The sequence below is a fragment of the Mytilus edulis genome, chromosome 3 (genome assembly GCF_963676685.1).
Source record: "Mytilus edulis chromosome 3, xbMytEdul2.2, whole genome shotgun sequence".
Taxonomy (NCBI): domain Eukaryota; kingdom Metazoa; phylum Mollusca; class Bivalvia; order Mytilida; family Mytilidae; genus Mytilus; species Mytilus edulis.
Window position 1 is genome coordinate 86762238 of NC_092346.1, and position 14128 is coordinate 86776365.

General features: G+C 32.8%; 1 protein-coding gene across 1 annotated transcript in view; it reads right to left on the bottom strand.

The window, feature by feature from the left end:
- Positions 1–722: 722 nt before the first annotated feature.
- Positions 723–14128, bottom strand: part of LOC139517677 (degenerin-like protein del-10) — a 60203-nt gene continuing 46797 nt past the window's right edge. The window contains exons 6-10 of the mRNA XM_071308964.1: positions 12583–12736; positions 10919–10975; positions 4965–6489; positions 2430–2521; positions 723–1121 (exon numbers count right to left, since the gene is read on the bottom strand). Coding sequence (XP_071165065.1) covers positions 1006–1121; positions 2430–2521; positions 4965–6489; positions 10919–10975; positions 12583–12736 — 1944 coding nt within the window. The 3' untranslated portion in view covers positions 723–1005. The remainder of the gene's footprint in view (positions 1122–2429; positions 2522–4964; positions 6490–10918; positions 10976–12582; positions 12737–14128) is intronic.

Genomic DNA, 14128 nt, shown 5'->3' on the forward strand with positions numbered 1-14128 from the left:
TTGGAGAAACAGATTCCACCACAACATCTCGTGGAGTACTATTTTTATCCAGTCTCGACAGTTAATTTTCAAAATATTTAAAACGCTCGCCATTTATCGATATCCAGAAAGCTAGAGTGGGGTGCTCATTTTCGCCACATCTTTCCATGTTTTCTACAGTTTATGTTCAGGTCTAAATGTTTTTGAAGTATACTGATATTTCTATATGAAGATAACTTCAATTGAAAAATATACTTAAGCTTGAAAACCGGTTTGTTTTAAGAAAATCATCTGAAAAGTTAGATTAAAGGGTGTTTGAAATTTCCGGATGTTTTGTCAATGGGGGACACATATTCGCCGTTTTTACACATCTATTTAAAACCAAATAACCGCAGCTTTTAACAATTTTTATCAAATCAATTGCATTATAGATGAATAGCAGACATTTCAAAGGTATAAAGAATTCAAAATCAGGGCATTCAATCAAATATTTACTTAGAAATACTTCTTTGAAATCGTGTTTTTTATTCAGGAAATTGTCCAAAAATCGTTGTCGGTTTTTCGGTCATTCTCGGTAGGAGCCGCAATTTTGTCTCAGTTTAAAAAAAAAAAAATATTTGTTATAAAAATATAATTTACGGGTACATTTCTTCCATTTCAGCCATCCTTTGAAGTTTTTACACCTCAAAATCCTTTAACGGCGAAATTGTGTCCCCGGCGAAAATGAGCACCCCACTCTATATACATTAACGGCTCGCAACATCACACAAGGAAGTCCCAATGTACAGAGGCGAATGTGATACTCAGATGAAAATATGGAGTTTGGATCAATATCACGTGGGCTAGTCTTAACCAATCAAATACTGATTTCGATATAACAAATGACATACAAAGTAATAATTTGTTTTACAGTATGAGATATGATTAATATGACTGAAATGATTGTAGCAAATAGTCGTTTGTCTGTACAAATTTGGACAATATGTTGATACAAACATTCCACTTTACACTTTTTTGTCATCAATTTTACTTTTGCGGCCGGTTTCTTGGTAATATAAAATTTGTGATAAAAAGATCCAATATTTCACACCAGGACAGTAAACTGGCTCCTAGAAAAAGTCCCATAGATCCTCCAATATCACCTGGAAAACAAGTTGTGAATATTACTCAAAAATAAAAAAAAGTATCTGCAAAATACAACGAAGATTTCTTATAATAATATATTGCATGAATATTGGGGAATATTGTCCCGAGTAGAATTTTATATTGAACGAGCTTGCGAATGCAATATATGTTCTACGAGGAACAATATTCCCTAATATGCATGCAATAACCCTTTTATTGTATAGCAATATAATATTTAAAAGTAAAAATTGATTTAAACTAAGATTTTTCGTTGATGACGTCATGAATTTTTTAAGATTATTGCACTAGTGCAATATTATAATTTATTGCACGCTAATTTTTGGTTATTTTCTGTGCGAAATATTATATTGCTATGCAGTAATATATTATACATATATAATTAAGTATTTTGGTGTACCAAAAAAATAGAACGTAATATCTTTATCGTTTTTTATATATATGTTAAAATTTCCATGTTCACAAGTAAACTTTTTTTTATATAAATAAGGCCGTTAGTTTTCTCGTTTGAATTGTTTTACATTGTCATATCGAGGCCTTTTATGGCTGACTATGCGGTATGGGCTTTGCTCATTGTTGAAGGCCGTACTGTGACTTATAGTTGTTAATGTCTGTGTCATTTTGGTCTATTGTGGACAGTTGTCTCATTGGCAATCATAACACATCTTCTTTTTATATTTAGTATGTAGCAAATCAGACCAAAAGTTACTTTAGCATAAATCTGAATTATTCGGAGCTGTCAGAACTGACGTCAACTTGCAGAACTGGTTTCGATATATACTTTCCAAAAAAGTCATGTTTGAAATGAATGTTTTGACAGTCATTAAAACATGCCCATTACATAGTCTGGGTTTTTTTGTGAACATGATTTTGTCCTGGTCATATGTGATGTTCATTTGCTGCTTTGTGAACTTGAGTATCCAAACGCTGTAAATGTGCTCTCCTGGATAAATTACTCAATGTTAATAAAATTCGTCCGAATTCAAATTAGACGCAGTAATTTAACATAAGTTTATATAGCTCATTGCAATTGTTCTTTTGAGCGTATGAAAATCAACAGAAGTCCTCACATGTTTCAAACTAAAAGCTCAACCTATAATACATCTTGTGCTTTAATCTGTGATGGATTTCGGTTTTTTTTTTTGTATATTATTAGGTTCTGCACATATAAGCATCGACCTTATTTCTGTGCCTTTATTTTGCCATTCAATTTAATTTTTGTGGGTTACATACAATTGTTTCACACCATGATCAATTTTGCTTGACTAATAACAAATCAACTTGGTTAATGAATCTATAATACTCACATATAAGAGCAAAAGGATCATAAGCTTCCTGTTGAGTGATTTCCTCATAGCTCATTTGTTTATAGAAAATATCTAGTTGCAGAAAATTTTCCCTAAAAGATATTAAGAAAAGAAAATATAAAGGGTTCCATAATGAAACTAAAATTTCCTTAACCAGAAAATCTGAAAATCTGGCGTGAAGTGACAGTGACCATTTTTTCACGATTTATTCAAATTTATCATAATTTATTGTGCATAAGTTCCTCAAAAAACTTACAATGTAATCTTTTACAGTCTTCATCAAATATGTCATGTTTCATTATAGGTCATATCAAAGGCGTAAATTCTGTATTGTAATCTCTTTTCACTTTAACTGTCAGAAATGTTCAGTGTTTCCTTCAAGGGAAATACGACAGCTCACATTCTGTACAAAGGTTGAAAGACTTAGTGATATATGCCCGTTGTGTTACTCGATCAAGTACAAATCTTGTAATTTACCGCTTTCGGTACTTATATTAGAAATTTCCGTGACATATAAGAAAACATTGTTACATTCTTTTACAATAACGGAAGTATCCTAGTTATTTCAATATAACATTATAAAACGGTGACCTAAAGTTGTTAATATCTGTGTCATGTTGGTCTCTTGTGGACAGTTGTCTCATTGGCAATCATACCACATCTTCTTTTTTATATTATCGTAAGACGAGGAAACTGACAGGAAACTATTTGATTTCAGTATATTCCGAAATACTTTCTTTTCCTCTACAACAGTCATACCATTTGACAGTAAAATATATAAGCAACAACAGCTATTACATTTAAAGTATTATATAACTATAGATATAAATATGAAATGTGTTATCAAGTCGTTTGATGTGTTTGAGCTTTTCATTTTGCCATTTAATTAGTGATTTTTTGTTTTGAATTTTCCTCGGAGTTCGGTATTATTGTCATTTTAATTTTCCTGTCACGTAATGCTTCATTTTAGCGGAACACTAACATTACCATATAAGCGGGAGGTTTGGCTGCCATATAACCAGGTTCAACCCGACATTTTTTTTTTTAATTTCTTAAAATGTCCTGCATTAAGTCGGGAATATGGCAGTTGTTATCAAATAGTCCGCTTATGTGTATTTTGGCTTTAGTTTTTGTTGCCATTAAGTGTTTCTATTGTTCCTTTTCTTCCTCTTATAGTTTATTGATGTACGAAACGCACGTCCGGCGTATTAAATTTAAAACCTGACTCCCTTTGTAAGCTATTATTCGTGTGTTTCTCTGTCCTATATGTTCTCCCATTTATGTGTATTGTAGTCCTATCATGTAATGCTGTTATTAAAAAGTTATATTTACTATTGCCATAAAAGCGGGAGGTTTGGAATGCCACGAAACCAGGTTCAAACCACCATTTTTTTTTTAGTTTGTAACCCGGATTTATTGGGGTTTTTTTCTCAATCGATTTATGAATTTTGAACAGCGGTATACTACTGTTGCCTTTTTTTATCTTATAGTTCGTTTCTGTGTGTGTTGCAATTTCGTTTTAGATTTTTATTTCATTTCACTTCAGTGTTTCTGTTTCGTTGCTTTCCTCTTATAGTTGATGTGTTTCCCTCAGTTTTAGTTTGTAACCCGGATTTGTTTTCTCTCAATCGATTTATGACTTACGACCAGCGGTATAGGTGGCACGGTAGTATTTGCATTCCAGAATTTAGGTTGCTCTTTTGTGTACCCTACTTAGGTAAATGTATCTAAACAGTGTGATTGGACAAAAAATACAGTATCAACTGAATATACTTTCCCAAACTGAGGGATGAATCAGGTGTAGAAAAATATGAAATAATTTTACATACAGATGAAAATGAATTTTTGAGAATTTTTTTAAATTTTGTATTCTTTGCACCATAAAAGACCTAAAAGTACTAGTGACCTTAGGTTTATAAAAATAGCAAAAAAAGTAAACGGTCATGATACATATTCATATTCATTTCTGAATAGTAAAATGAAAGTACTTCAGTTAACTGTGAATGTAGATTTTTTTGCAGTGTTAGAAAGTGGTGAAAATTCTAAAAAGGCTATCATTATCCCTTATGGGCCAGGAAATACTACCGTGCCACCTATACTACCTTTGCCTTTATTTATGTGTTTCTCCCGCATTTAGTTTTTTACCCGGATTTGTTTCACCATGTCAATTTATAACTATTAAAAAGCAGTATAATACAGTTGCGTTTATATTATACTACTTTGAATGTATGAATTTCAAACAGTATCTCCAGAAATATGAACTGTGTGCACAGAAACTTTATAAATCAACATCAATAATGAAACATCCTATATATAACGATTTACATAAATCATATTGAAATTTTAATTGGCTCTGATTCCTTTCACGGATTTGGCTATACTTTTTGGACCTTTTGGATTATAGCTCTTCATCTTTTATATAAGCTTTGGATTTCAAATATTTTGGCTACGAGCATCACTGAAGAGACATGTATTGTCGAAATGCGCATCTGGTGCAAGAAAATTGGTACCGTTAATTTTATTAATGCTACTTACTTAATAAATTCATTATTAATATTCATCATTCCCATGTAAGCTGAAAAGTATTCTTCCAAGTTTTTTACGGATTGTAAGAACGCTGTCCCGTCTTCACCAACTGTTTCATACAATGTTAACAAAGCTTTGAGTCCTGTATAATTACTAGTAATCATTTCTTTTATATCTTCAAATGTTTGTAAATAGTCGGAATGGTTGGAAAAATTGTAATAAATAAAGGAGTCTTGGTCATTTACTATTGTTTCATATATTTCTAAATGATACGAAAATACTCGGTCTAATTCCGACGATATGTCAGAATCATCCGTTAAGATCAATTGCAATAAATTTGTAAGATCAAGTTTACCATTTTTCACTCGACTCGATAAAAACTGAGTTCCAATATCATATTTTGTACCGACGAAATTAGAAAAATAACGATCAGTATTAGAACTAATCAGATGAAGTGGTGCAAAAAGAGTGTTATTAACCGATCTAATTGTGTTTGTTAGGGAATGTATTGTTTCTTCTATCGATTCCATTACCGCTTCTGCAGAAAAACACTTCTGTTCAAACTCTGAATGTCTGTCTTGTAATATACGATATGGTCGTTCTACTACTTCGTAATAAGTAACTGCTTTTGCGTATCTCCAATTTCTCATTAACCATCTAAATTCTTCTATCCCGTAAAACATTTCATCGTCAGTCACACTTCGGTTTGCATACGCCTTATCAGCTAATTCCTTTAAATATGTTAAAATGTCATAAGTTCTATTCAAATAACTTTCAAACTTGTCAGTGTATTTGACGGCATAATTATTATGCGTTAAAGAATCATTCATCAAATGCACCGGAACTGCGTAATCGTTATGCGACTTTGGTGCAGAGTCATATGTATAGTTGAATATTCCTACGCCCTCACGATAAGCTGTTATTAATTCTGTAAAATTTATGAGTGATCTTCGAACTATTTCCTGTCTATTCAATAAAATATTAATAGTTTGATGATAAAGAAAATCGCGGACAGCCTCGTCAGCAAAGACGGTTGAATTTAATGACCTTATTTTATTTTCAATCATTAATATAAACTCAGTATACGCAAGGGAAATTATATGAAAATGACGCTCTTCGTATGCGTCTCGTGCACGGATGAAATTCTTCTGCACAATGTATTCTTGATACCCAAACAACCATTTTTTCCAAGAACAAACTGATCTTAAAAAGTCGAAATCCTCTGAAAATCGTATCTTTACCTCTCCTAGTAAGTTCATTAAATTACCAAACAATTCATCTTCAACAACAGATAATTTTGTATGAAAGTTTGTGTAAAGATCTTTGAATTCCTCAAGTTTATCCCCGTCCATTCGGGAAGTAACCTCATTTGCATTCATCAACTTTTCTCCCAGTTCTTGTGTAACATTCCCCGCAAGGAATTTATTTGCAGCAAACCTTGAAGTTGAAGCATATGATATGTCGTTTTGATATGCATTAAATGTGCAAGGAACAGGACAATTACAATTCTCTTCGTACATACTTGGAAAATCATCTACAATGAAAAATTATTTTTTGTACTTTTTCATCGTTTTACATTTGAGTTCGTTTTGTTATACCTCGATTTGAACCTTTGCTTTACTACGGAATTCCTGGTGAAAAATAAATTCGGATTTCATACAAAAATCAAGGTAAACGTCATCAACCATAAGAGGAAAACAACAGAACACTGAAGTGTAACACAAAACAAACGGCAATGCAACAAACATAGAAACGAACAATTAGACATTAACGTTTTTTTGGAAATACATAACTTAATCACATCAACAAAACATTGTTATTTATTAGTTCATGAATATTTGAAAATTTTATTGTGAATGTAATTGCAAAACATCCAACTAAAAATTAAAACCGTTGAGTTTTCTACACGAAAATTGTATATACATGTAGCACCTCTAGCTGATCAGTATATTTTCAAAATGAAAAACATTTTCCAGCTGTGATACAAAAGAGGGACGAAAGATACCAAAGGGACAGTCAAGACGTCATATGACACCCTATAAAATATTCATAGGACAATCAACAGTTTAAACTTAACAAACTCGGCTAAACAGGGATAGTAGACGGAAAGGTAAGACTATATTCAACTGTGCTTCACACGACATAGTCGTGTCGTTGATGTCATTTACGAGCATATTACAATGTTGCTATATGTCAATAACAAATTGCAGTAAAAATTTCAATGAATGGTGCATGTAATGTAAGTGAACCATTGCTTACACGTCTTCTGAAGATTTCATATCGTTTAGTATAAGATCATATTCATATGGCGTAATGAAATACCGCCAAATTTTCATGAACTATGGTAACTGATGGCTTTGCATACAATAATTTATCAATGTTAAAATCTGTTCAATCAATTAAAAAGTAAAATCACAAAAATACTGAACTCCGAGGAAAATTCACCAAAACAATTCACCAAAGCCAACAAACACATGCTGGGGTATATTACCTTAGCTGGATTTGGCAAAACTTTTAGGAATTTTGGTCCTCAATGCTCTTCAACTTGGTATTTATTTGGCCTTTTTAACTGATGAGTCTTTTGTAGACGAAACGCGCGTCTTGCGTATATACAAAATGTAGTCCTGGTATCTATGATGAGTTTATTCATTAAACTCAAAAATGAAAGAAATAAGACACACCAACATAGTGTCTCCTGCTATGCATGCAACAGCCGCCATGAACATCCGCACTTAGTCATAGTATCACAATCAAAAATAGGGCACATTCGGTAAAAAAAGATCAGACGACTAAATAGTATTGTTTTATCCTAGTTAATACAGACAGACGAAAGCTTCTAAATATCGAAAGGTACCTTACTACACAAAAGCAACAAGACGGATGGCACATGTGAAGCAGCATCCGTAACACCTGAGATCGCCATTGGTATATGGTGGGGTGCGTGATGCTTATTCTTTAGTTTTATATGTTGTGTCATGTGTAATATTGTTTGTCTGTTTGTCTTTGTCTTTAGCCATAACGTTGTAAGTTTATATTCATTCGATCTATGAGTTTGAATGTCGTCTTATCTTTTGTATCTTTGTATATGAAGTAAAGCGATGCAGATAACTAATCTTTGGTTGGAGAGACATAGCTGGAATGACAATCAAACAATTTACTTCATCTCTAAATTTATCTCATCATCGGAGATTTTTAGCATGTTTGTCTCATTTGCAATAAAAAAAAAAAAAACATATAGTATACAACCAAATAAAAACAACTTTTGACTTTTTAGATTTAAATGCAGTACATTTTAAGTACATACAAACTCAAGTTATACTATTTCTGGTTTTTAGTACTTGAAATATCTAACTATGTCATCAAAGTATCATCATGAATGCACTATGTATTCATTATCTAATGAACAATTAAACAACAAGAAAGTCAATAGTGTTAATTGTTTGTTTAGATAAACCATTAATATATTAAAATAGAAAATTATCACATTGCCATTGTGTTTACTATTTACATCTTTGTTTGGATGAATGGACTATCTTAATCGGAATGCAAAACGGTGAAATAAACTGAATCAAGAACCATATTAGTACTTATATTTTATCTCAAATCTATAACAATAAATATGTCAATGCAAACATGTGTATCATGCTTGAAAGCCAAATGAATTATGGATTTGCTCTTGGTGAGAAATTATGGGTAATTTTCAGTGATTTCTCAGTAATACATAAACTACTATATAATTATAAATATACTTTGATGATTTCGAACTTTTGAACAACGGTATAAAACTGTTTTATTTTTCGTTGTTTTTGTTGTTGTTTAAATTATTACATTTGTCATGTCGGGGGCCTTTTATAGTTTGTACTGGGGTCTTGGTTCAGTTCATTGTTAAGGGCATTATGTTAAACTATTCTTACTATTATCTAACTATTATCTGAGATATGTGGTCTTTGGTAGATTGTCTTCTCATTGGTAATCATACCACATCTTATTTTTGAATTTTATTTGTTCAATACCAAAGGCTGTCTTAGTTACATTTTTATGTTCTGTCAGTTCAATTGATGTGATATAAAATAAAGTGAGTTGCCTGCCCTTTTTAGCTCACCTGTCCCGAAGGGCCAAGTGACCTTTTCTAATCACATGGCGTCCATCGTCGTCGTCGTTAACGTTTTACATTTTGAACCACTGAATGGAATGGAAATAAACATGGCATGAATGTTCCTTATGATATGCTGACCAAGTGATCTTACTTTGTAGCCAATCCATCATCCAAGATGGCCGTCAGCGGGGGACATAGTTTAACATAGGACACTATGTAAAATACATACAAATGTCTTCTTTTAGTGAACCACTGAATGAAATGAAACCAAACACAACATGAATGTTTCTTTTTAGGTGCTTACCAAGTGTTATTACTTTGTAGACAATCCATTATCCAAGATGGTCAGCAGCGACTGCTAAATTTAACATAGGACATTATGGAAATACATACAAATGCCTCTTTTTAGAGAACCACTGACTGGAATGAAACCCAACATTACATGAATGTTTCTATTGAGATGCTGACCAAGTGTTGTTACTTTGTAGTCGATCCATCATCCAAGATGACTGCCAGCGGGGGACTTAGTTTAACACAGGACCCATTGGGAAATACATACAAATGTCTTCTTTAAGAGGAACATTGAACGGAATGAAACTAAACATAGCATGAATGTTTCTTATGAGATGCTAACCAAGTGTTGTTACTTTGTAGTCGATCCGTCATCCAAGATGGCCACCAGTTTGCAACAAGTTAACTTATTGTTTTGAGGATGTCCGCCACGTAAATGATAATGCTCCGTTGCAATGTGAAAAAAATTAATAAAAATTAATACTTCTTATATTTTAATGTTTTGCCACGCTATAAAAAAAAAGAAGATGTTGTATGATTGCCAATGAGACACCTATCCACAAGAGACCCACATGACACAGAAACTAACAACTATAGGTCACCGTACGGCCTTCAACAATGAACAAAGCCAATTCCGCATAGTCAGCTATAAAAGGCCCGAAAGGACAATGCAAAACAATTCAAACGAGGAAACGAACAGCCTTATTTATATCAGAAAAAATGAACGAAAAACAATGTAAGACAATAACAAACGACAACCACTGAATTACAGGCTCCTGACTTGGGACAGGCACATATATACATAATGTTGCGGGGTTAAATATGTAAGCGGGGTCCCAACCCTCCCCTAACCTGGGACAGTGGTATAACAGTACAACATAAGAACGAACTATAAAAATCAGTTGAAAAAGACTGAACTCATTAGATGGACAAAAATACAAGTGGACGTGACCGGGTACTTGTACATCCCAACAAAAAAAGGACACTCGGGACAGATCTGAGAGTACTCGCAGATAACTGACAGCTAGTCCAAAGCCTATAACAACTAATAAAAAAAAATATGCATCTAAGACTAAATTACTAATCCGTACACATCCAATGAATTTAGTTTAAAGACGTCATAAACAGTCAGAGAAAAACATCACCTTGCGCAATGCCAAGATACAGGTATCGACAGATTGTAGATCCATGAATGTGTATATGTATATAACATACTAGTAATATTTAGTTTGCTTTTAATTTACTGATAACAACATCAATATTTATACCAATGAACACAATATGCAATAATCTTATTAAACAGTTTTGAATTGGTAACCTTTTAACATAAGTTTATTTAAAGGAGGGATGAGTTTACCAGGATCATTTCTAAATGTCCAGGCACGGTTAACAACGTTTCTGTAAATGAGGATGTGCTATCCCGTTTGAAATGAGTTTTCTACAGGTACTACCAAACTTCAAAACCAAATCTTTATATCTATGGAAATATTTTGTGAAGGTTTTAGGTAATTTATGGTAATGATATCCCTGGTTTAATGATTTACCAGTAATACATATACTTCATTATATCACATACCCAATATCTGTTTTAAACAGCCGTAGTACTGCTTGATCGTACAAACTGGAGGGTAACCTAAAACAAATATAATTTTCTTCAACATTTCATTTTTAGTGTTTGAGTTTTGTACCACTGCTGATGCACGTAACAGTCTAAATAATGTTCAATTTCGAAATAATATTGAAACGTCATTTATGCAGCAGCACCTGCATACGGGGTATATATCTCCCAATTGATACGATATTCCCGTGCTTGCATTTCCTATCATGATTTTCGTGATAGAGGGTTGCTGCTCACAAGGAAGCTATTAAACCAAGAGTTCCAAATGGTGAAGTTAAAATCATCCCTTCGTAAATTTTACGGACGCCATCACGAGTTGGTTGGCCGTTATGGAATAACCGTATCACAAATGATATCGGATATGTTCCTTACGTCGTAACTACAATCCCCTTCCATTTCCTGAATGTGACCTACCGAATTAGACAACACGACGGGTGCCGCATGTGGAGCAGGATCTGCTTACCCTTCCGGAGCACCTGAGATCACCCCTTGTTTTTTGGTGGGGTTCGTGTTGTTTATTCTTTAGTTTTCTATGTTGTGTCGTGTGTGCTGTTGTTTGTTTGTCTTTTTCATTTTTAGCCATGGCGTTGTCAGTTTGTTTTAGATTTATGAGTTTGACCGTCCCTTTGGTATCTTTCGTCCCTCTTTTTTAATACATGTCCAATCGATCTTTCAGCTAAAATCTGTACCTTACAAGTGAAATAATTTTTTATAAGAGTTATGTTATTTATTCATTTGAATGGTTTTCTTTTATCTACACATTCTGTGACAGTAGTTTTTAGTTTTACTAAGGATAATAAACAATTAAATCTTTTTTTTTCTATCTTTTTTGTGATTTAATAGTAAGATCAGGAAACTGTCGGTTTCAATAATAGCTTAGGCTTCTTACTGTAAGGTAAATTATCAAGAATTATTTGACACTGAAAGCAGATTTGTAGTATACTTCATTGAAACAGGTACAAACAAAATGTTTTTACTATATATGACTACTGTCACTGTGGTTGTCACTTGATTGACATTAAATGAGGCATATGCAAATAGCAACAGAGGAAATAAGAATAAAAAGGAGTGAGCATAAATCTACATAATAACACATATATTAAGCCATCCTGGTATCAATAATGAGTTTATTTACCTGTTTCTTTTTTGATGTTATGGCGACTAGATTTTTAATTGATGATATATCCGACATTTAGACAATGACTGTAGTCGAGTTTTATTTTGTGAGCCTTGCGATTAGAGAAAAGAAAACACCATAAAAGTTTACGACGAGCTCACGTACAACGGACGGAAATAATTGAGATTTGTTAAAAACTTTGGATAAAAAACAGTATACAAAAGAATGTACGCATAGCAAACAGAAACAATGTCACAAAACCTTGCCTTGGTCAGTGAACAATAGCATAAATGCATATTTAAGCACCTTTGGTTTTACCCTACCATAAACGTGGCCTCAAAGTGCATGTTTACTGAATCCGTATCAAATGTCAAACCATATTTGAAATGAATTAATTAAATTCAAATGATATGGTTCATTTTCTGACATGTTAATGTATGAGAAACAAATGTTCCCTTCTCTTTGATATCATAATGATTGAATGTACTAAAATGCTAAAACAAACCGTCTTTTGATGGCATATAAATGTGTCTACATCCACACATTTGGGCAGCTGTATGTGACAGACAGTCCAGTTTACAAGCTCCTTGTGAGTATCTGTCAATATAATCCAGTTCTCTGCTACTGCATAAACCATGTGGGGAGGGTAGATTTACAACCTATAACCAAAATATGAATACATATATTATACATACTCACAATTTCCGTTTATAAACAGATAGTTAAACCACAGAAGACTCTTCTGTAAATGAATATACCAAGTCATTCGCTTGAATACAGTCCCGGTATTTTAAAGATATTCAGAGAAATCCATGCTTAAAACTTATTTAAGATAACGCTATATCGGTCCTTAAATCGATAAGAAAGACTTGATTTGAACAAAGATAAGTGGCACGTTACATAATTAATATCAGATAAAATTTGATAAACATGACTAATTATTTTGAAACGCTAAACGTAAAAGTATAATAAAAGGAATGTCAAAAATTAAAAGTCAATTACACACAGACAAAACAATACAACGAAAACTAAGGAGTGAAAAACACGAGCCCCACCAAATTAAAAGCAAAGAAGAACTCGGTTGGGACAAATGTGTTTTTATTGCTTGTAAAAAATTATACAGACAAGTCGTATTCGGTCAAGTAAAAATTTAAGGAAGAAGTGACAGGATTATTGTTGGGACAAGTGTCATTTAGTCGTGGTCAGTCATCTGTGACTCAAATATTATATAACGGTTAATCAGATCAAAGTGACAAAACTTCCAAAGGAGACATGCAACTCAACCATTCTTGATTTATAGATGCAATTGAGGTATAGACAATATGCACGCACTGCCGTAAAAACCCTACGAAGAACTTGAATGTTACCATCTAACATATTTTGTGTCGTATCTGTGAAATCTCACCCGCCTTAATTGTCAATTTAAAACATTTAAAGTCATATGAAACCTCAAATTAAAAAACATGATGCATATGTTTTTTTATAACAAAATGGATAGTTTACATTATTAAACTTATGTACATATTCTTTTTTCTGAAGAAAATTTTTGAATTTTTCCAAATTTAGAAGAAGTTACTTTTTTTCAATTACTTGCTTCCAGGAAGCAATTCGCCGACATTTGCTCCGTATGCAAAGTCACCTTAGCGTGACCCTACTCGTAAAAATCCGGTGATCGCAATACGCATGGGTCTGTCACTTAAATAAAGTAGTATCTGAGTGTACATCTTAAACAAGTGCTCAATACCCATGCTTATTTGTTGATTGTTTACTATAAGGTGACAATCGGTAAACTTCGGAGTCAAAACACGGCATTTAATGAGCTGCCTTATTTGTTGAATCATAACAGACAGAGAGAAAATAAATTGACGATTATACGATATATTTGCATAAAAAATGACAAAATCGTGCACAGAAGATTAAGTTTCTGATTTATACATGCATTGGTTAAAGAATTGGATAAACATTATTTTTCACCAATCACTCGTTTCATATGATTTTAAGTTTAGATGTGCTCCAATCAACATAAACAAAAAGGACATCATCTTAATGGC